This window comes from Leptonotus elevatus, chromosome 9 (genome assembly GCF_054856555.1).
Source record: "Leptonotus elevatus isolate MCC_2025b chromosome 9, RoL_Lele_1.0, whole genome shotgun sequence".
Lineage (NCBI taxonomy): Eukaryota > Metazoa > Chordata > Actinopteri > Syngnathiformes > Syngnathidae > Leptonotus > Leptonotus elevatus.
The window spans coordinates 16,968,751-16,994,018 of record NC_141247.1 but is presented as its reverse complement, the minus strand read 5'-3'; the positions used below and the strand labels follow the sequence as shown (position 1 = coordinate 16,994,018).

The 25,268-nt window shown below is 38.6% G+C and overlaps 1 protein-coding gene across 9 annotated transcripts in view; it reads left to right on the top strand.

Annotated features, from left to right (window-relative positions):
- Positions 1-25,268, top strand: part of enox2 (ecto-NOX disulfide-thiol exchanger 2) — a 164,608-nt gene that overhangs the window by 60,651 nt on the left and 78,689 nt on the right. For 8 of the 9 annotated variants that reach the window (XM_086085302.1, XM_086085300.1, XM_086085304.1 and 5 more), the window contains one exon: positions 9,964-10,110. In XM_086085302.1, coding sequence (XP_085941428.1) covers positions 9,964-10,110 — 147 coding nt within the window. Of the gene's footprint in view, positions 1-9,963; positions 10,111-10,962; positions 11,027-25,268 lie in introns of all 9 variants that reach the window. The other variant, XM_086085308.1, reaches the window with a different exon arrangement.

Here is a 25,268-nt window from a genome sequence, read left to right as displayed (position 1 = left end):
AATCACAATTTTAATATGACCTTTGGTGCAAACTTTTCTTCCCAAGAAAGACATTTGAGGATGCATAATAGTGTGTACAAATCTGCATACATAGCCAACATGACAACATGGCCATCTTTATGGAGTGGGCTGCCTTATTATTATGTGGCACTGAAATATGTTGCCCTTTTTTTTAATGCCTTCTGTTTCTTTCACATTATTCACAAAGGTCAAGAGACTGGATGGATGTAAAAAGTTGCAACTGTGAGTTTGGTTAATGAAATAACACATCTGCAAATGTTTAGAAAATATTTAACATTTAGTCTATTTTGAATAATTACATAACAATGAAGCCTTGACTGAATGCCAGCATTAATGTTTCTGTGAGACTTAACTCATTTGCTCCCAAAAACGTATAAAAACTTTATATTTAAAGTATTGCCATGATCCCAAAAATGTATTTATGTTTTTGTTTTTTTATGCTAGAGCATACAGAAGGCTTTGATGCAGCCTCTGACCTGAAGAGGTCGCTTAAAGCAATGATAGTTATTACAAAAAATGGTCAGAAGGTGGCAGCAGAGTATAAGAGATCAACCAAGGACCATGTTGCAACAAGCTCTTTTCCCCAGTGTTTTCACCAGGAATGTGAATATTGATGAAACTTAGCTATGTTCTAATGCTAATTGCGGAACAACGGAAAGAGATAGAAATATGTTTTTATAGCAATAGAACACAATATTATGTAGGCCTTGCAAGTCCAAATTCATTAAAACAGCTGGGAGCAAAGGGGGTTGCTTCAGTGAAAATTGCTCGGAGTGAATGAGTTAAAAGTCGTAATTTTTACAATTTGAATAATTTTAGGTCGTTATATTTCAAATTCTTTGCAAAAGGATCTGATGGAGCCAATGTCAGCGTTGTGGTTCATTAACCCGACTACAGTGTCGGTTCTATTCCCACTCATTAATGGTGCAAATGCAAGTCAATGATTGTCTGTCTCCAGTCCAGGTTGCAGTCCATTTTGGATGGATGCAAAATGTTGGAATTGTGAGTCTTTGGATCACTTAAACTAGGGAGAAAAATTATGTTATGTCACGTAACGAACTTGTCTATTTACCTGACGATTAAGTCTGGAATGTAACGTTGGACTTCCACCTCATTTTGGATGATTTTTCGCAAAATCTTCACAAAGGTTATTGTACTTAATTATGAGTTGTGCATGTTGAACTGTTATCATAGAAACCGCCTTATTTACAGGTTGGCTCAAATCCAATCATTTGATTCACTGATGTTGAGGGACTTAACTACAAAGTATTTCACACTTATTTGTTACTGCTACTTTTACAGCTCTCAGCTGGCGGCCTTCGCTCCCCTGCCTGATGTTTCCAGCAGCAGCAACATCTCACTTCCTCCAACAAATATCATAATCTGACACGTTTGCATGCTAGCTGCCGGCCGTTGACGGAGTTCGAAGCTGCTGAAGAGCCAAGGACTTAGTGGAAATGAAAACAAAAAAAAGCTTTGCATGAATGACGAGCATGTGTTTTCACTTCAATCCGATGTGTAGTGTTCCGAGAAAATTAAATTGTCATCTAATGCTCGGGGGGTGATGATAATGTGTCAAAAGTATCAGCAAGAAGAGTGATGGCAAGTAAAAACCCGTCGTCATCCAAAGTAAATCTACAGTTGCTGACTTGTACATCTGTCAAGGCTTCCGAGCAGTAGTTTTTAAATAATCGTCTTGAAGCCTTAACGATGGAAAACAGTAGCATCAATGTTTAAAATAATGCAATGTGTGGCGACGATCATCACGCGTCATCGCACTTCAAAGCTTCCCGGAACACAATTCAGACCGCGACGTCGTGCTGAATGACAAACAGCCATCTGTTCATTATTTCCTCCAGACCCGTACGGGAAAAGACATCCCAAAAATAGCATCAAACGGGCCGAGCTGGTGTTTGAAAGTGGGCGTCTGAAGAGCTCACTGGTATCGTTACTCAGGGGCTCTCAGACATTGGGATACAGATTCAGACCGACTTCATTTCAAGGTGGGCGGGGGGGGGGGGGGGAGCAGAGCAGAGAGGAGGCCGCAAGCACGCCGCAAACAATACAGGCAGCTAAGCAGTTCATTCTTTTTATCGCATTAATTGACACACAAGGGAATATGATGTCTCATCTGCTCTCCTTGAAGCGCCGCAGTGCCAAGGTGTGGGCCTGCTTTTTGAAGTTGAATTACAACTTTGCAGCTTCTTGGTCAGGAAAAGACTACCTCTAATAGATGCCATACTCCAAGTTGTCACTTCCATGAATATTGATCAAATACCGTATTTTCTGGACTATAAATCGCACTTTTTTTCATAGGTTGGCTTTTGCTGCGACTTATACTCCAGATCAACTTATACATGGAAAAAATATATATACCGGGGGTATATAATTCCACAGACAGCCACAAGAGGGCAGTGTACTATAATATACTATATATACTTAATGCGACTTAACATTCCAGCGTGACTTATGTATGTTATTTTCCGACGTAATTATGCATTTTTGGCCTAGTGCAACTTATACTCTGGAGCGACTTATAGTCCCGAAAAACCGGGTTAGTTTACCTCCATTAAACAGAACATTGGTTTGTGTTATGTGCATGCTCTGTCCATAAGGAATCTTGGTATTTTCTGTACAGGAAATACTTGTTTGCACGGCGGCCATCTTACATTCCCACTCGCTAAACGAGCCTAACTTGAATACATTGATTTCTCGGTGGCATTTTCGTGTTATTTTCTGTCTCGATGGCGAAAATGCCACAGTGCGTATATATAGACACATAATGCACATATATATGTTCGTGCGTCTGGCGCCACAACTGGAAATACACAACCAGAGGTAAACGTGGCGACACAGTACAGAGTCACACTTCTGGAGAGTAGAGGTAACCGAGTATTTATTAGTGTGGTGAGTGACATCATGTCTTTTATTGACTGTAGAAAGTTAAAGAAAATGATGTTTTGCGTAATGACGTACGTGCGTCACAGTTTAGATCGGGATTTGCATACGGGAGTAACTTTGTCCACTCGCGCATGTAAATGGTTATCCTGAATGTTTTAGAAACTATCATTTTGACCTTAACCCAAATATTGACTGCATGTAAACATCATTTACTGACTAACGATGACCACAAATTTTGGGTTCTTGATTTTTTGTTTGTGTTCAAATATGTTGATGTAAAAACGGAATTTACATCCAAGCTCTGTATTGCAAAATGTTCACCTTTTGCAGGTGGCTCTGGCTCTTTTAATTATTACCCTTGGTAACAAAAACAACACAGACTAAAAAGTAAAGCATGGTTTCCAAAGTTATTTTCCAAAAACGTTCAGTACTGCGCTGAGATGTAACCATAGCCAATAGAATCTTACTCCATCCAAATTGTTGGTTTTTGGATATGACTAAATATAGTGCATGGATTGAAGTATCTTTCAAAGGCTTCTTAAGAAGAACAGCACAGATGGTGAGGGCCGAGACATGCCCGGTTAATGACGCCTCAATTCTCTCCTACGTGTGGTTTCGAAGAATTTACATGCCCAAACGATGACAATGAACGCGAGCGCGTGAGTCGACATGACCTTATCAACCGTTGTGCCATCTCATTGACACATAGCCACTTATTCACTCGGCGGATTGCAGAAAGGGCACATGCCCCTGGCAACTGAAAGCGGATTAGACTGCCACCGCAAAGATTTTGAGTAAGTTTAGAAGGACTAAGGATCATTGGAAATGAGATTTAAATGAATTAACCTTCAGCGCATTCCCTGAGGTAACGACAGACGAGGTCCACGGGGGGGAATTATTTCTCCTTACATGTTGACGTGACATGACAGCATTACGCTGGTAGACTTACAAATAAACATGAGCGCGTTCATATGCGAATTACAGCAAAGGTATTTACTGTACCGCATTTCCGCAAATGGTTGCCGGGGGTGCGTCATTCACTTAACCGTCGTAAAAAATGAGTAGTAACTATTGTGATTATGAACCCATTTGAACTCAGTTTCCCTTGTTAAGGAATTGCAATTTTAGTATTGTCTTTAAAAAATGCATTAGTAAAATCAGAGCTTCCACTTTGATATGCACCTGACCCCATCTCTCGTCCCCACAGCCACTTATTGCAAAAATCCAGAACATTTAATGCGGGAATTGCAAATGTTAATGTGCACATTTGTATTTGTCGGCTTGTATTTTGACCTTTGTCAATCCCAATGTTCCGATTACTTATGTTAATATATTTATATATATGTAGCGTTTGTGTACTATGCAGAGGAGCATTTAGAATTACAAAATAAGAAGATACTCAGATGGTATCATTTTTTCCAAATGTCATCACATCAAGGAATAGATTAACCTTTACCCAACGGTAAGAACAGAATTCTTTTGACATACTTAGCCTGCTATTAAAAGTTATCAGCCACTGCTGTGGATGTTCCAAACATTCTGCTGCTTTTTGCTTTAGACCCAATAATTAATTCGAAAGTACAATACGTGTGGTAGGGTTTTAATGTTGTTTGTTTTTGCGCATTTGTGAAATTTAAAAGATACATGTGTTATCTATGATATATTCATCCATCCAAGTCGGAACATGAAATGAATGTACACAACATACACTCCTCACAAAAAGTTAGGGATGTTTAGCTTTCGGGTGAAATTTCAATACGAGTCTGAAATGCATAAAAACTTTACAGGTGAATTGAATGTGCCCTTCGCTAAGCTTTTGAATGCACATGTCCAACTGTTAAAAGTTTCAGTACTTTTTGCACAAGTTGCTGTTCTCGAACTACATCGAATGGCATGGCTTGCACTTTCTCCAGACCTAAATCCTATTGAAAACATGTGGGATCAGCTGAGTCGCCATGTAGAGGCTCAAAACTCCGCACCCCGGAACCTCAATGACGTGTGGGCTGCCCTTCAACAAGAGTGGGATGCCATGCCTCAGCAGACAATGAGTCGACTTGCGAACAGCATTGTCGAGCTGTAATTGATGTTCAAGGGCACATGAGTTATCCAAATGTGGAATTTTGTTGTTGTTGTTGTGGTGTACCCACCATTGTTGTTAACTTTTATTGAAATGAATTGCTTGAGACGCGGAAATCACCAGTGCGTCCTTCTACTTAAATGTGCTACTTTCAAGATATGACATCACTGTAGTGTGAACTTTTGACATTTTCCATAAATGTCACCCGAAAGCGAAATATCCCGAACTTTTTGTGAGTAGTGCATGTCAATGTCTAGTCGTCTTCAACACATTCGCTGCCATAGACGGCTGTAGACGTCAAAGATTCATTTTTACTGGGATGGCAGGGAACGCGTTAAAGACGTTGATTCCACATAGAATTGAATGCGACCGGCATTTCTTTGTCGTTCCTGGATGACGTGTCCGCAGACGAAGTCTTATTTGAGGTAATCTGGTATGTCGTTGCATACTCGCTCTCATTGTAATGGTTAAAATATTGTCAGCCTGGCCACGATCTTTATATCATCGGTAATCTTTCAGGTGACTGGAGGCTAATTTTAGAGCTGCCAGCTGTCATCCAGCACGGCCTGTCACTGTCACTGTACCGTGATCCGTGGCAGCCGGTCTTGTTATCAGAGGAAGACTTGTGACCCGCATTACTAATGTATGTGAAATGCTTTGGCTTTTGAATACGATATCATAAGACTTGGACGCGGACCACACGTAATGGAGTCATGGCAGAAGTTGGAACCCGGATTGACAGTAAATCACAATCCAGTGTCAGTTGTTCAATGTGTTTGCGTTGACGTGCGCATCTCTGGCGAAATGTCTGTTTTTCCTGACTGCAGATGGTCAATATTTTAACAGTCTTCGTTCGAACCAGTGACCTCACGTGGCTCCTATAGTTTTATGTTCGTCCCCGCTGAAGCACTTCCCATGTTTCAATGTACGATCTACATTATTCATGCTGTACAATTTGAGTTTATAGGCTCTTAAGAGTACGGTTAAAGTGTGGAAGAGAATAAAGGCTAAAGAATGGTAGCAGCACACCAAGTAAAGCTCCGGAAGGTTCCATCTATCCCGGCAGCCGGTGTGCCGTGAAGTCATTATTATTAAAGTATAACTTCACCCGCAGGTTGGAGCACTGCATCACTTTGCAGAACGGATGTGAATTCGGGGGGGTTGTGCAATGTGCATGTGCTGTTAATAGTTGTGCTTCCAAAAGCCTTGCCAGTTGCCAGACACAATTGGGAAAAAGAAACCTTAAGGACCTGTGACTGTTTTAGTCGTATATCTTTGTTGAAAGGCTACACGCTGACCCCTAATGAGTTTGACTGTTTTCTCATTTGGCGCTGGCACTACCTATAACTTTAGATTGGGTGAATTTCGACCAAGCCAACACAAACACCTTCACTTAGTGTAGTTTTTCTTCAAATGGGCGAGTTAAACGCAGGTGGTTCATCAGAACATGTATGGACGGTATTGAGTTAATTTTTTTTTTTTAAATGTATGCATTTCAATGAATAGCAACAATATTTCCACATTACAAGAAGTACATGTATAAAAAGAAAGAAAAATCTTCCCTGTCTGAGGACCAGGCAGACTTTATACAAAATAATAAACTCTTCCGTTCTAAACCTAACAACCTCAACCACCTCTCATTCTGTCTGATCCGCCGCCACACACACACAGGCAAACACACACACATACACTTGTTGAATGTGTTTATAGGCTCAATTTGTCACGGTGGATCAGAACATGACCCTTGCCTCTGCGACGTTTATACATTTTCTCGAGCGGAATAAAAACCTTGTTGGTGAATTGACAGCAAAATGAAAAATACTGCAGCTTACACCAACTTCTGGATTAAGGTGTTTTTTTTTAAATTGTTTTATTGTGAATTGCTTCTTCTTTATGTTGTTGATTAATCAAGGTCAAGTTGGGGTCTTTGATTGTTCAAGGAACACGTGTATGCTGTATCAGAGGGACAGATCAAACATGACTTAACTCAATGTGATACAGTATTTAAGTTATAGAAGTTTTCCTTTTTTTTTTTTTAAGAGCTTTTGAACAAGCCTATAACAAGTCCTTGGAAATTAAGGTTTCAGTCTGTATGCTGTATTTTTCATTAACTATATGAATAAAAATATTTACAACTTTATCAAAACTAAGTTTTGGGAAGTTGCCGTTATAATAAAGCGCCTCTGAATCCTCCAAAAGTGGAACTAATCTAAAAGATCTTAGTCAAAGTTTGTCTAGTAACCGATAGTGGCTCGTTGGGTTGGTTCTGCAAGGCCATAGAAGGAACAACAGCAAATGTGAGTGCTAAAGAAATGTCCATGAATTTTTCATGAGCCAGTCTCTGCAGGACTTTGCTGTGAATTATGAGCGCCGACATTGAACTCAAAAGTGCTGATATATGGGAGCATTCAAAACAAATCGAGTAAGATTCATTAGTGATCTCCATGCGAATCTCTTCGCTCATTACTTCAAGAAGGCTTTCTCATTTATTGCATGTGTATGGATTTAGTCGGTGTAAAGAAAGATTTAGTGCGCAAAATAGAAAAGTCCACCGAATAAATTGGGCTCAGGGAGAACTCTGCCAACACGTTAAAAAAATAATGACTATATACTGTATACAGTGCATAACACATTTATGTGATGACCGGTCATTAAAAATCACACAAAGCATCATTTAGTATATCATATGCAAACGTTTTTGATTTCAGAGCTGAAAGCGATTTACCTTTGTAACAGGAATGAGAATTTTATTCATTTATTTTTAAAAGTTTTTGTGAAAAATTATTTGTATCAACAATAATTAAGGCTGGAAGTAGCAATATATACCATTTTTTCCATTTAACTTTGACACCATGCTCCACCCACATCATTTCTTGAAAATGTCCCTTTGCCTGGTCTTATTTGCACAAATTCCCCGGGAGCCTCGGAATTCGCTTGAAATGGCTGCTTCAAACCAAAATGACTTCCTGTTGAAGTTAGGCCATAGGTCCTTGAGACTTTTCCGTGCGTCCTGTTATGATAGACATGCCCAATCAGTTCCGTGCCGATCGGTTAAACTGGTGCTGGGAAAGACGGCGAAGCATGGGGCCCAGCTCAACGTCCTCCATTTAAACATAAACACCGCATAAAGTACTGACAGCTCACTGCTGCTTGTTAAGAAATATGAGCTTGTCACCATAAATACAGTCCAGTCCAGTAAATGTAAACTCAGTTGAAGTAATGCAACGATGATTGATGCGCTAGCTTGACTAGCCTGAAACTCCTGTTTTCATCCCCGTGTCATAACGGGTTCCTTAGTGGAGTTGTGCCACTGTGGAGTTGGCGTCAATGTAGGCCACAGCTGTTGTTGCGTTTCTTTAGCCGGCAAACAAGTTGAGAGTGAATCAACAACCTCTGCGGGTCATAGCCAAGTAGCGCACTTCATTTAGCCTCATTAATTAATCAACAATCAGTTCTACACCATTGACAGATTTCCTAACGATCAATTAGCCGACTAATCCGGCATTTTGCACAGTGTGGCAGATCACACAGCCGTTCTAAGACTGCTAGTGTTAGCATGAATGGCAGCTGTGTTGTACAGCAAGCCGGCATTCATTACAAGACAAAGGGGTGAAAAATAACATAGAAACAAACAATGCATATAGAAACACATAACATACGGTTCCAGCCCGGACGGTAGGCCAATATATTAATCTGGGTCCCGTTGTTCAGTTCTCAGTTATTTTAACCACTGGTTAAATCGCCGGTTAAATTCTTCACCCGCCATTAGCTAACCGACCGTGAAATGTGTTGTTCATGGTTAGTCACGTTGTTAGTTAACGGCACCGTCAAAGTTAACCCTGTGGTTCGCACCCATATGTCCCACAATTCCTCATTTTGTTTATTTATTGTCAGAGGTGGCAAATCCAGGTCCAGAAAGTAAAATGATTGCCGCAGTTTGGCTTAAGCCCCTGATGCTAGCTAGCTAGCTCCCTAAAAGGTAAACAAGCACCGTGAAAGCTAGCTAGGGAGCTAGCTAAAAGGTAAACAAGCCTGGGGCTAAAGCCAAACTGTGGCAGGGTTTTTTCTTTCTTGACCTGGATTTGCCACCTCTGTTTATAGTTTTGCGGAGAGAAAAAAAATTGATAGCAGCAATTGATATCCCGAGCATGCACTCGTAGGAACAAAAGTAGCGGGATCACTCCCCCCCCCTTTTTTTTTTAAACTTATATTCTTTAGTTATTTTGGTTGTGCTACACATGGATTCAATATGATTCTGTTAATATTTCTTAGTGAAAAACGGACTTATGATGGAAAATAGTAAAAAAATATCATATACATTTTAGATTGTCAAGTTACCGTGGACAGCGAAAACAGAGACATTTTGCGGATGTTACAGGCAGGCGCAATATTTACCTATTACCAATATTTGTTTTTGACATTTTATAATATCGTTCAAATGTCCAAGATCATAGTCATGTCTTACAATGTCAATAAATCTGTGAAATATGTTATTTTCCCAACTTAACAAATGATTTTGTCAATATGGATAGAGAAGGATTAATTTCAATTCTCCATCTTGAGTAAACCACAAAAGTTAGCGGCAGTCTTTATGTGTGTTAACTTTGATCTCAAGTTAACGGTCGGCTAAAGTTGACTGAGTTTCAATAACAAACTAATTAAATCTACTTAACCACTGGTTAAAATGATAAACAACCGGGCATTGGCAATGTCGCGTGGTACATGCAGAATCGGAGAATAATTTACAAGTACTGATACATCATACAGGTATTGGTGCATCAAAAGAAAAAAAACTATCACCAGTTTGTCAATCCTATGCTGATTCTCGCCATTGCTTGTTTACTGTAGCAGTCAACATAATAGTATCAACGTTTGAGTGGTCTTCCCACGCGTGTCATTTTTTTCCCCACGTCGACCCGTATTTATTTATTAACGGCGTGTCTTTCTGTGTTTTGCTCTCGAAGGACTCAATGCTCTGCCCTTTGATCCGGCCGCCAACAACGACCCCTTGCACTTCAACAGCTCCAGCGGCTCACTGGTGACTGAGTGTCCGCCTTTGGAAAACGCGGCCGAAAACAGCAAGAAGAGGAAGCGAGCCAGCCTGCCTGCAGGTACCGACGCTGACTCAACCGCGGCGGGTTTTTACGTCCAATGTTGTGCGCTTTGTAGAATTGCAAATGCGATGCAGCCTTGTCTCTAATTCTACGCCCTTGCCGTCAAATCACCGGAATGGGAATTGTTACCTAATCCTATTATTTAGTGAGAAGAGCAGCTTACTCTGCTCTTTGCTAGGTGTGTCCTGCGGCTCGGCTTGTCTGTCCATCTCCGAGCGCTGTGTTGAGTCTGCCTGACTGACTGTCTGTTGCCGTGACAACGCCGCCTGCCAATCAACACGGCAGCAACCGTTTTTTTTTTGCTTTCCCCGCACTAACACCAACTGACCTTGCGTATGCTCGTGTATGTGTATACTCGCATGGCTTTCGCGCGCACCAAAGGTTGCCCCGCCCGTCAACACGTCACATTAAAACAGGACTTTCTAATTACACACGGAAATGAACTGCTTTTGTGTTTAAAAAGAGACTAGGAAGGTGATGTTCCTTCTTTCTCTGCTTTGCTTTCTAATGTTAATTTGCTTTCCATGTAAAGCAATCATTGGATAATGTCTCCTATCAAAAAGGCTCTAAGTGTCATAATTATTAAGTGAAGTGTCTGAGGTCAACAATGAAGCTGCTTCTACATGAAAAGCACATTGCTACTTGAGACACCAGAGACCAAGAACACTTTGAGGATTTGCTGGATTGAAAATCATAGAAGAGGAGATACAACTTAATGCAACATGTGGAAAATGTACGGATGCTCAGTATAATATAAGCAAAATGATCTAAAACTATTACTGTACAGTAATTAAATACACAGTCCTTTTACCAAGTAGATGTAAATCGCATCCCTCCATTGATTTTCAGGAGCACATGTCCTCATTAGGGTGGCGGGTGAGCTGTGGCTTTCCCAGTTGACTCTAAACGAGAGGTAGGGGCACTTTATGGACTGGTTGGCAGACATTTTCAAGACACATATGAACAAACAATTGTTCACACTTACATTCACACCTCCTATGGACAATTAAATATCTATCTAAGTAGGGATAAACATGCATGTTTTTAGAATTTTGGGGGGAAGGTGGACTATTCAGAGAAGATGAGCCGAAATTTAAACACATAATCTCAGAACTGTGAGGCGGGTGTGCCAACTTCTAGGCCAGGGGTCTGAAACTGATTTTTTTCCCCGTGTGTCATAAATTCTCTGACCTTGACCTAATCTGCTCTATCTTCTATCTTTGCCATGTCTGTCAGGCAGATGTAATTCTGAGGAAATGAAGCCAGGATTGTTAGCAGACAATGTGTCTTCACCACATGTTTATGTGTTTGCTCACGCATCTGTAAGTCATTTGTTGGCTTGTTTTAAATGATTTTAAAATGTTCTGGGTCTACTTTTTGGTTTAAACTATTAATATGGGCAATTATAAACAGTTTGCTGGAATGTCAATTACATGTGTGTTTTTTTCCCCTTTTTTTTTACTATTCACAGTACATACACAGTTCAGGATGTTACAGTTTTGCGATGGACACATTCACTTTACATTAACACTGTTTCCAAATGTGAACCAATACGACATGTTTACGGCACGGCTTGTGTTGCTTGGCTGTCTCAGTGGCAATATGCTTTTCATAGTCTGAACGCGTATGGAAATGTCAGTATTGTTAAACAAGCAGCTACTTGAGCGCAGATGTTTCTCTTGTGCTCTCAAAGACGCCAATCCAAACACTGTTGGCATAACATTTCTTTACCCCTCAGCCTTTGTGAGGCAGCAAACGCCTGAATGTGTTTTATCTATTTATCTTTTATGCACGGCGTCAGCCAAGGCGACAATATTTGCATAGCGCGCGTCGTACGCAAAGGAAATTGGTTGTGCTCAACAGGGATTTGAAATATAATGTAGTAATAATATATAAAATGCTTATTAAAAGAGGATATAAAATAGTAAGAGGTTTTGATTTGAACTCATCGAGAGAGAATTCGAAATAGAAGAAAACTCATGCTAGAAGACTAAAAGGTGAGATAATAGTAGAAACTCGTTTCAAACTTAAATCCGCTCTTCCTCCTTGATGAGCGTGGACTCATGGTCAACAATGAGGCGCTCTAAAACAGCCATGCCAGCAGACGATCCAAAGGGAAGACTACAGTAGTTCTCAGTCTTTACTCATTCACTGCCATTGACTTCAATAGTTAAATCACGATTAATCACAAATTTTATATCTGTTCTAAATGTACAATTTAAAAAAAATCTTGGTTTTCATATTCTTACTAACAAAAGTAGATTTTTCTTTAAAACTAATAGAAATTGTTAAAATGATTTTTGGGACGTCTATAACCGTCTTTAACCGTCAATGGCAGTGAATAAGTTAAACATTCTCAGCAGTTTTCTTCAAACATGTAGAATATACTGTATTCGAAATAGGGATAGACCAATTATCGGCTTATCAGCGCCGATATTCAGCATTTTGATGGATATTGGCATCCATTTGGAAGAATTATATGGCCGATAATAGATCCATAAAAATTATATATATATTTTTTTTAACGAACCCTAAACGTTGAATAAAAATATGCTTAAAAAGAAAAAGAGAAAAAAGAGGGGGTTTTTTTATGCCAATATATTCCCTTTTAGTAAAAATGAATATCTGCTCCAAATATCGGTTATCAGCGTCATTGACTACTAATAATCAATATCGGTATCGGCCCTAAAAAAACAACAACATATCCTTCTATCTCTAATTTGGAAACAAATCTCAGAATTCACTTGAACTCTTTGGACACACAGCAAATTTGCATGACATTTACTTAATCACTTTAATGTGTTATGTTGTTTGGGCAGATGTTGATGTGTATACACATCAACAATCAATTTATTTTAATGCAATCCATCTGGCAGTGATGAGTTATATTCCATCTGTGCATTTACGCCGCACTCGCAGATACGTAGTGGATTTTTTTTTTTGTCCACATTTGAAAGAGGCCTGATATGGATCTGTAGCTGTCCGATTTCATGGATTTATTTTTTTCTGTTTTCACTGCCATGACGCATTTCCCATTTGTGCCGGTTGAGCACAAAAAAACTTGAATTATGTCACTTGAAGCATGCAGTGTAAATCCCGCCTAAGTGACTCGGACAACTTTCCTCTTCCTCTTAAATAATGCACGTTGGCCAAATAGCTTTTAGGTATAATGCAATGAATCCCTCAGTATTTTATACCTCATCCTGTCACATCATGTTCAAGTCATGGCCTTCGCATAGTCACTATTTACTGTCCGCCGTAGACTGTGATGAAGAGTGACATGTCATTTCTTATGTAACGGGATTTGTCTCACGGGAGATGATCTATTGCGAGGAGGTTTTATGCTAGCATATTTTCCCTTATGGCGTTTTAGGTCAGTCTTTGGCTCTTTTTTTTTTTTTATGGTTAATAGACTGAGCATATGTAGCACTTTAACTTGTCATTTATTCTTTTTAACATTGTACAAGACATCTTGGTTTAACTCATTTACTCCCAAAAACGTATGCAGTATATACGTTTATGTTTTTTTTATGCTAAAGCATACAGAAGGCTTTGATGCAGCCTCTAAACTGAAGAGAATGCTTGAAGCAATTGTAGTTATTACAAAAACGCAGGTGGCAGCAGAGTATAAGAGATCAAACAGGGCCATGTTGCAAAAAGCTCTTTCCCCCAGTTTTAAACAGATTTGTAAATAATGAGGACACTTAGCTATATATTCTAATGCTAATTGCTGCAAAACGGAAACAGATAGAAATATTATTTATTTTTTTCCTGATGAAAGAAGAGACTCTAATCTTTTTTTTTTTTTTTGGGTAGGTTCCATGTTTTTATAGCAATAGAACGCAATATTCTTTGGGCCTTGCGAAATCAGTCAAAGTCCAGTAAAACAGCTGGGAGCGAAGGGGGTTGCTTCAGTGAAAATGGCTGGGAGTGAATGAGTTCAAATCACGTCGGCCTTTTGATGGTACTGCCTTTTCATTGGCTGTCTCCTGTGTGACACGCTCAAGCTGGGCGGAGTCCGCTGCTGATGGAGCTCATTAACACCCATGCTGATTTAGTCTCGTTGAGGGACCACTAATGGATAGATTTTCCTCATTACTCCTGATTTTGCGCTTCATAATCCGTCGTGTGTGTGTGTGTGTGTGTGTGTGTGTGTGTGTGTGTGTGTGTGTGTGTGTGTGTGTGTGTGTGTGTGTGTGTGTGTGTGTGTGTGTGTGTGTGTGTGTGTGTGTGTGTGTGTGTGTGTGTGTGTGTGTGTGTGTGTGTGTGTGTGTGTGTGTGTGTGTGTGTGTGTGCAAAAGTCCTTAACAACAAACGCTTTTGGAAACAGCATTGCTCAGCTGCAATTTCACTTCATTAAATTAGGGATAAATTTAAGAGAGCAACAAAACAAACGACTTGTCTGATGCAGCCCTCGAGGAATTTGACCCATTTCAAACTTAATGTTTCCGCCGTTGATGGATTATTTACAATGTTTCAGCTAGCCAGCCAACACAACACAAACACAGATGTCCTCGCATTCAGTGGGTGGCAATAGTTTTACGCTTTGACATCCAAAGTTGTACACCTTAATTAAAGCTCGTAAAATTTGGTGCATGTCCTTGTTTCAACCAGCATCAAAGGATAAACCACTTTTTTTTCCCGAAAGAAGGACGGTGGCAAAAAAAAGAAGTAAGCATTTTTTTTAATGTGATAATTCATGCATAATGAGGGTTCTGGTGTGAGGTGGACCTGAGATGTTAAGCACAGCACACCACACTCATGACCGTATCTATTATCTGCCCTGTCCTGTGATTGACGCATACCTCGATCACGCCCACCGTCTCTGATTGGCTCGTTTTTGCCACGAGGTGATCATTTAAGAAATAGCAATGAAAATGGACATTAGAGGTATAAGATGGAGCCTGAGAGGGATGATTTTCCAAAAAAGTTTAAATACTATTCTACTGTCATACAGACAGTTTCAACAAAGTAATGACAAAAATGTTTGTTGCTGTTTTTTTTTTTTTGTTTTTTTTTTTTTAAAGGAACCATGACTGTAATGACAAATTTTCTCTATATGGTTTTTAGCAACATAACTGTAAGATAAAATTTTCAAAAAAAAATTCCAGTTTTAAATATTTTCTAGAATTGTTATTGTTATTTATGTCGCAACACATTCAGTGCGTAGTGACGTAGAATAGCGGCTGGCTCCCTGCCGAGCAATGCAAAACTGGTGTAAAGAAATCGAGGTAAGCGTTCCTAAAGAAACGACATGCGTTCTCATCATTCGCCAGACGCATTCAAGAGTTTTGATTGTCATTTTAGGAACGCTACGTAGGCTTACCTCGCTTTCTTTGTACCCGTTTCGAAATGCTCGGCAGAGAGCCAGCCGCCATTCTACATCACGACACACTACATCCGTTGCGATGTAAACAGCAATGACGGCGTACGTACGAGTAAAGTTTTTACAAAATGTAATAATTGGAAATGATTTTTGAAAAACTAATCTGTTAGTAACAATCAAATAAATCATATGGAGTAAACTTGTCCTTGAGTGTTCCTTTTAACTCTACCTTTAAAAGTTATTAGAAAGGTTGAACAGTATTTTACTGCTTGTACAATATTTATTTGGGGTGTAACAAAAAACAGTTTGAACCAGAAAATCTTTTTTTTTTTTTTTAACATGGAATCAAAATTCAAACCGAATCAAATTGTTCCCATTTTGAAATATATCGAGACACATATCGAATCGTCTTTTATTGGATGGAGAGATATATCTTGCCACATATACCGTGCCAATGCCACATTTACAGTGCTGACAAGTTCATTCAAATGTAAAATAACAACAAAAAAGTCATTGCGTCATATCCTCTCAAACTGAGACGTGCCATATCGAAGCAAATCGCAATCCCACTGAGTCAAAACCCAATGGAATTGTACCGCTTTTAAATCAAACTGTTCTTAAATCATTTCGCACCCCATGCATAAAAAACGTATGAAATCGTTTTTTGTCGAGAGATGCACACCCCTCGTAAATATATTAGCATAGTTAACTTGTGCTTTTACATATTTTAGACGTGGCACATACTGGGCAATCTTAAACTCAGTGAAAATAAGCTCATGACCAGTTTATTTGGACATTTTTGCCCATGTGTGTCAATTTTTTATTTATTTAATGTTTTGCCAATGTGAATATTCAATTTCCAACATTTCAACTGTTTTTAAATCACTTTTTCTTTTCTTTTCTTTTTTTTACACTGAATACATGCTCCTTCTTTCTGAATGTCCACAAAGCAAGTTTCACCTCAGGGGCCAGCGGGCGCACGGCGAGGACCCTCCGCTTCTGATTTGATCACTCTCACTACGCAGCCAGAGATGCTCATTTTCCCTCAAGCCCTGCTGAGCGCTAGCTGCAGGTGGTGAGCCAAGGCTGATTTGGAGACGCACAGCCGACTGCTAGACACAACGGAATACAGATCAGTCCATTTGCTAGTCTTTTGTTTATGTTCACGAAGAAATAATGGTTGCACTGCTGAAGTCAGGGGAAGTAAAACATCATTTAATGCGAATGATGCTAATGATTTTCACGATCAAGCATAAATTCAATATAAACATAGCATATCAAATCATATAGTAGTCAATAGAACACATGCATACGTATACAAATGAATAAATAACATGCATACTATTCTGACTCCTGGCGGACTGTTGAGTTGTCAGAAGGTAAATAATGTAATAGGCGACGTTAGCTGCCACGGTTGACAGCTCATTGCTCATTGACCTATTGTGCGTGTGCGTCTTAAAGCCAGGAAGATGGACCTGCGCAAGGTCACAGGGAGGCACAGCGTTTTTAGAGTAATGGAAACATATACTAGCGAATGCCCAGTAAAGATTGATGCTTCGAGATTAAAAATGCATGTTATGTTGTATATTCACCAGAGGTGGCAAGTCCAGGTCCAGAAAGTAAAAACTCTGCCACAGTTTGGCTTTAGCCCCTGATGCTAGCTAGGTACTTAGCTAGCTCCCTAGCAGGTAAACGAGCACCTTGGGAGCTAGCTTGGGAGCTAGCTAGCTAGCTAGCACCTGGGGCTAAAGCCAAACTGTGGCAGGGTTTTACTGTCTGGACCTGGATTTGCCACCCCTGATATTCACTACTATTTACTAGAGTAACTTTGAGGTACTAAATAAATCCAGATTTTCAGAAATAAGCAACGCTAATCATGTGCCACAAACATTGATTTTTGCAAATGTTCTGTCATAATTACTTATCTTCTTGCAGCAGCAGCATATCATGTACTGTCTGTGTGATAGCGAAGTGAAATTTCTTAATATTCCTAGCAGCAAGCGGCATGTCATGTCTTATTTTTGTAAATTTTGGGTCAAATGTTTTCATTTTTCAGCAGCAAGCATGCGCTGGCTTGAATTAAGTAGTTTATATCAGTGCTCGTGACATCAAAGTATGACTGCGTGGCTAGTAAGCTTTTGATTATTTTGAGCCATATTTCCCAACAGCATATCATACACTGTCTTGTTTACGAGTTTAGAAGTTTTCATACTCTGGTTAACATAAAAGTGGAAAAAATGTTAAAGTAGTCATTGATATAGTAATTTCATAATAATTCATACAATTGAGTACTGTAAAAAAGTGTGATATGGATTTGTGTTGAGGTCATTTTTCTGCCACTAGATGGCATAATTGCATTTGTAAGACATTGGTGATCGCTCAGTGTATTTTTCTTTTCATATTAAGAGCTATCTAATCTTTACCATTAAGTAACTTGTGAAATTCTGCACAATTCTCCACAAATATATGCATTATTATTAAATTTATTACTGCAAATTTTGGACGGGGATGCGTCTGCTGTGTTGTGACTGGAATTCCCCCGTACAGGCTTTCCAAGTCAGCGGCAGTCATTAATTGCGCGTTAAAAAAAACGGTGGCGTTAAAGGAACTTAAAATTAACTCAAAATTAATGCACTCATTTTAACACCCCTATAAAATCCTGTTTTGGCAAAATAAAGCCGTCACTGTCTCTCAGTTCTAAAACAGAATCAAAACCAGAACCAAATAGAATCAATCATCACATGACCATTGAATCTTTTCAATATGGCCGCCCATGTGATTATTGCCCTTCCTGCAATAAAAAAAACCAAAAAGATCAATAAATGATTAATTAGGCTGCCTTGCCAGCGTTCTTACCCCATAATTCAATTTATTGTTGTAAGTGCCTTCGCAGCAACAGCAACACAAAGTGTTGCAACAGTGATGCACAGGCTCGGGGACCGTGGGACCACACCGCCGGGTTCAACAGTTCACATCCAAAGGAAAAACAAAGCGTGAGAGGGTAGCCAAAAGCTTATTTTCTGTCACAGTAGAGCCAAATCCACACTCAGGGTTTGATATATTGTATATTGTCCATATTAAATGGCAGGTAGGCTTAAATTGAGCTTCGGCCATTTCATACCCAATCGTCTCTTTCTAACAAAAAACATCTCGAAATTCTGATGTTTTCTTAAAAGCCTGTAAATGAGGTTAAGCATTGTAGTAACTTGAGGTTTGGATGTTTTCTTTGTGTTTGGGATTTTTTTTTTGCTGGACTATGGAGAACATTTTTTAATTTTTAATGACATTTTTTCATCTCACACCTAAACCTGGTCAGTTTTATTTTTGTATTTATTGTAATATGTTAATTATCGGCCACAGGAGAAAACTGGTTGACAACGGCATATGCAACTCACCATTGACATTGAAATGAGACATTTTCAGATCGCTGCACTTCCTCTGATGTATTATTTTTTTTCTTCTGGCAGGTGGTCTGAACAAAAGAGTCATGGACAGGACTGATTGTCCTTCGTTAGCGTGCGATTGTTGCCGGGAGAGGTCATAAATGCACCGAACGAAATGTCAAATCAATAACATGATTTGCAACGCCAACCAAGTGATATTTATTATAATAATATACAATTATGCAAATGCATTTTGCAGCCGAGAAACTGATTGTGGCCCTCAACTGTGATATCATGAATGCACTTTAAGTTCAGCATTCCGACTCTCTTTAAATTAAATATGCAAGCGAGCGAGGAGTGGCCGCCGGCATCCTGAGTGCTGTCTTAGTGCGGATGGAAGAGTGGAGGAGTGATTTGAAATGCATAGCAGACTGCATATAGGGCCCTGCCTCTTGCCTTCTTATTCATTTGAGGATTCATGTGTGTGTGTGTGTATGTGTCATGACATAAAAGTTAACTTGTCTCCACTTCTGCACCAACAGTGATAAAGACTGTCCATTGACTGACTCGCCAATGCATGTACTCAATCTCTCTCCACAAGACTTGATTACTTTACTTCTTTTGGACAGGTGGTCCACCCAATGACAAATCATTAGGATTTATTTTTTATTTTTTTTTAGACTGTGTGGAACTGATTGTTGGTTAATCACATCATGAAGCAGTGGAGGGTAATTGGTCGCAATCAGCAGAGGTGATTAACTAGTTTGACGTGTGAAAAGCATAACACCAGCTAGAGCGGGGTACACATATATACATTCAAAATCTAATTAAAAGCAACAAAAAAAAAAGATGCAGATTTTTCCGACCCATTATACAGTAATAGATTATAGAATAATTGAGTGTTAATTGTCCCTATCATCAATCAAGAAAATGTCCTCAAATGTCCCTAAGTACTTTACACCAAGTAATAATAATACATTTAATTTGTAATGCACTTTACATTTCAAAGATGACAGTGAATAAAACAATTAAAACCATACAATCTAACAAAGTTAGAAAATAAAAAACAAAGTAGTACAAAAAACACATTAATATTCATTGATCACAAAACACATTCATATTCATATATCACAATAAAAACATTTGATATTACAAATCACTCACATTTGCTTAATAAATTGGAGAAATATGGGCTCAGTGTGAAACTGGAACTGGTTCAAAAGTTATTTAACTAAACAAACACAATACGTGAAAATGGATGAACATTTTTCTGATAAACTACAGTAGGTGTTGCTTGTGGTGTCCCCCAGGGGTCAATGCTGGATCCCCAGCTTGTTTAACTTGTGCATAAATGACCTATTAATATATCAAAATGATTTAAACTAACATTGTGTTGTATGTTATGTATATTATTAGGTCTTGTATATGAGTAACTAGTGAAATTCTTTGTTATGTTTGCATGACTGTATTTCCATACTCTTGTTTCCATCTTCTGTAGTTGAGTAACCAAACACCCTTGACCACTTGTCGCAGCAATATGTTACAGCTAACCTCTCATGTTCACATCCCATTGTCGCATCATACTCAATGCATGGAACTGGACAACAAAGCAACCAAACACTTTCTTCTTCTTCTTGCTTTGTCACTCCTGTGTGCACCGCAGCGGTCAAAGATTTATTGCCACTTCACCCCATCTTGCAGCGCCTACAAACATGTGAGAGCTAAATAATGAATGGTGCCAGAAGGTGCTCGGTGGACTCTCACCGAGGCTAATGGCGAAGCCTGCAGACGGACTCCAGCTCTGCACGATGTAATGTTAAAAAAAAAAAAGTGCATTTGGCCTCAAGTTGTTTGATCACAGCAGAATGGGATGATGTTGTTGTGCATCAATCCTATTATTACCTTGAGGTGTGTGCAACAGTTGGTTTGTCTCGCGTATCAAATTTGGTTGACAAATATATATATATTTTTTTCAGAATTAATTACAATGGGAGCAGTTACAAAAACCACTCATACAAAGGTAAAGGTCTTTTTTTTTATTTGATTATTTTTCATTAGGGGTGTCAACATTAGTGTGTTAATTTTCAGTTAATTTAAAGTTCCTTTAACGCCACTAATTTTTTTAATGTACAATTAATGACTTAATTGGAAAACCTGTACTGGCGGAATTCCAGTCGCAACGCAGCAGACACGTCCACATAAAAATTTAGCAGTAATTATTTTAATAATAATGTATATATTTGTGGAGACTGGGGTAAAGTTCTATTTTACAATTTAAAAAATTTGCAGAATCTCACAAAGATTAGCTAGATCTTAATATGAACAGAAAAATGCACTTGGCTGTTACCAATGTCTTACAAATGCAATTATACCCTCTAGTGGCAGAAAAATGGCCGAGACACAAATTAATGTCACACTTTTTTTTTTACAGTGCAGTGCGTTTTTAATTTTAACAAAATTTTATGAATTATTATGAAATTACTGTATCAATAACTAAAAGATGAAGCCATATTTTAATAGTTTAACATTTTTCTCCACTTAAGGGTATGAAAACTTGGGGGGAAAAATATTGTACATTTGGAACAGATAAAAAATGTGTGATTAATCGTGAGTTAATTATTGAAGTCATGCAATTAATTACGATTAAAAGATTGAATCGCTTGACACCCCTAAAATGAAGACAGAAAAAGAAAACTGCTTGTCATATAAAATAACCCCCAAATTTTGACAGAATCCCAAATTGCAAGAGCTTTTACGAGGTCAGGAATTGCGATTCCGGTTTAATTAATTGATAGAGAGGTGTGTGTCCCAGTTGGGTTGTGTTATGCTCATGTGCAACTAATTAGGGGACGACATGTATTACTTCTACTACTAGTGATTATTTTCGTACAGAGCATGACACGGGTTCATATCTCAAACGAGAAAATGTTGTTCAACTTTTAATTGAAGATGTTTTTTTGTTTTTTTTCTTACGCTGCCCGTATAATCATTTCAAAGTCAAGAGGTGGGCTTTGATAGTTTGTTTTGTCTTTACCACATCCCGGGGCATGACACTTCTTTAAAAGCTGGCATTTCCTCTCGTTGGGGTCACGTACGAAATCAAACAACAAAATGATAGACACCGGGCTCAGCGGGTTCAACGACTGATGTAAAAAAAGATGAAAGCCTAGAAGAGGGCTTATCTAAGTCTGCATTTGTCAAACAGCATTAAGACACCAAGGGAAACACTTGTTTCAAAAGTTAAGCTTTTGATGTATTTATTTTCACAGCAGGCAAGCATTGTTTTTCCTACCAAGCGAGAACAAAACATGACTACAACATCGGCTTTTAAACTTGATGCGTTGTTAAAGGAATCATTAAGCTTTTGTTGCACAATTTAAAATAGTCCCCTGGTGTCTTAATAGCATGCTAGTGACACGCGTTTGTCAAAATACCCCAAGGATCAAGAATTTTATGGTCAAACATTTTGGCAGGAAAGCACTTCAGAACAAAGCCATATTTTCAAAATGGGTTGTTTGAATTCGGACGTGTTGAGTGGGCATTCACTCAAGACACAGCTGTTTGCAGAAGCCATTAACTCATTCACTGCCATTAATTCATAAAAAAAAAAAAAAAAGATTATTAAAAATTAGGGGCAAGAGTCGATTATTTTTTTAAATTTAATTAATTGCATGACTTCACTAGTTAACTCACGATTAATCACAAATGTTATATCTGTTCTAAATGTACAATAAAAAAATTATAGGTTTTCATATTCTTGTTAACAAAAGTGGAGAGAAAAAAATGTTAAACTAATAGAAATAGTTGAAATGAATTTTGACATTTATAGCGTCAACGGCAGTGAATGAGTTAAAGTGGAAGTCAACCTTAAACATTTCTTGAAAATAATATGTTATATGAGACCTCACTAGTCTAAACATGACATTCTGATTAATATTACATTTTTGGAATCTGAGTTAAGCGGCAAAATCCAGCCGTTTTTGTCCATCTCAGGGGGCGGCCATTTTGCCACTTGCTGTCAAAACTCATATTCCACTAACACAATATTAATAAATAAAATGTCCATATAATGTCCGCTTTTTAAACACACAAACTATTCTTATATGGCCAATAATAAAATACAGAGCTTTGTTTGGATAGACTTTCTACAAGCGGCTAGCACACGAAGCTAACGTAGCAATCTACTCACTACTCCTGTTCTACTCAAACAGCACAGACAGATGGAACTTAATTGTACAGCACGAGTCACAAAACATTTCAATCTCATGTTTGCATAAAAGTGGGACAAAACAATGGGGATGACGAAATCCGCCGGGATGCGGGACACAAGGCTGAAAGCTGGGACTGTCCCTTTAAAACATCTGGTCAACCTATGTTACAGTGGCTAACATTAATATATAATATACTTTTACTAATACGAATGGACAAAGATTTGTAATTGGTAGCACAAGAATTACAAAAACTTTGGCAAAGGTATGTCCTTTTAAGATGATTCCCTCCGAATATACTTGTGAAATTTCTCTGTGTTCCTGCTTCTTGTCAGCGTCTGCACTCAAAAAGAGCCCGTTTTTCTCTTTTAACACCTTACCATTGATCCCTATCTTTCCGTCTGTCATCTCTTCCTCCTGATGGGGTTTAGCGGGACCACACCAGCTGCTTCTTTATGCCTGTCAAAATTAGAATTTTTATAATTTGTGTATTTTGTGCTTTAGCGTCTTCGTTGTCCCGCCGCCTTGCTTTAACGCCCCCACAATGTCGTGCAAACGTCCAAGATCCAAAATCATCTTTAAACCGTCTGTACCTGGATGTGTATGCTTTTTTTTTTTTCTTCTTCTTCTTTTTTATTAAGCCCGATGATTTAGTCGACAATTATAACTTTCGCAAATGATTTAATACTAGGAGTGGTTCATTCTGAATATGAAAAATGAAGTTGTATGCTATGTTGAAGTTGTAACATCAACTCGAGTTCACCGCCTCATCCATTTAAAAATGGCCCTGCATTGCAAAGCCCTGCCCAATTTGGCTCAAGCCGTGACGGAAAGAAGGGCCTTCAGCGCAGGTACGCCTCATGGCTTTAGTGGACCATGTCGCCATTAGGGAGAAGACGAACTATAGAACACACAGCTATGACCTCAGTGCTGAAACATTTACTAGCTCTGTGATTCATTCAGTGACTGCCTTAACGATCATATATGGTCAGACCATGCTTTAGAGAGCACTCTTGCGACGTGGAATAACGTATGGCGGCGAATGTACTTGTATGCACTTAGAAGCATTAGAGCAAACGTATGCAGGTTTGTGTCGTTCACATCCCCTCTTAATTTTTCATGTGTGTACATCATAACATTTTCAATTATTCAAACACGAGCCCAATAATCTATTTTTCTTCCATTTGTTTGTGGTTCAATAAAAATGACAACGAATTAATTGAAACTAATCTAGAGTCTAGCCTTCATTAAAAAGCACCAACATGTGTGTGTAAAACCGTGAAGGTTTTTTATATTATTTATTACGTTTTGAAATAAAGTGCTAAAAAATATAAAAACACCTGTTTTTTTTTTGTTTTTTTTGCTTTGCTAATACTAAATTGTCTGTATACCATATTTTTAGGTGAGCCATGTGAGAGTCAAGTCTTATAAATAATGTCTTATTTTGTTTAAACACAAACGATAATAGTTTCCTTTCATGAAGGACTTACAGAAACCAGATAAGAATGAATGTTAACTCATTCACTCCCAGCCATTTTCACCGAAGCAACCCCCTTCGCTCCCGGCTGTTTTACTGGATTTTGACTGATTTTGCAAGGCCCACGGAATATTGTGTTCTATTGCTATAAAAACATGGAACCTACCAAAATAAAGATTAGTCTCTTCTTATTTATGTTTCTGTTTTGCAGCAATTAGCATTACATTATTCACAAATCTGTTTAAAACTGTGGGGAAAGCAGCTTGTTTTCAACATGGCCTTGGTTGATCTCTTATACTCTGCTGCCACCTGTTGGCCGTTTTTGTAATAACTACCATTGCTGCACCCGTTATTTGCAGTTCAGAGGCTGCTTAAAAGCCTTCTGTATGCTCTAGCATAAAAAAAAAACACAAAAAAGGTATAAATGCGTCTTTGGGACACTTAAAACATTTAAAATAAAACGTATTTATACGTTTTTGGGAGCAAATGAGTTATGAGGCTGAAATCAGAAAAAGGCTCCAAATTATTTCTCAATTGTTAAAATAGTCGCCGATTAATGTGGTAACCCATTTGTTGTCGATTCATTTTGACACCTCTAGGATTCTTGTACCCCGCTTGACTTTTGTTTGCATACCGTTATATACATTACAGTTGGAATCTGTTATCGTTTTGTGTATTTATTATAGCACTAAAGATCTCAGCAGCGGCCCAAAAATTTACGACATGTTGATGAAACTGTAATCCTACAACTTCCCGACTCA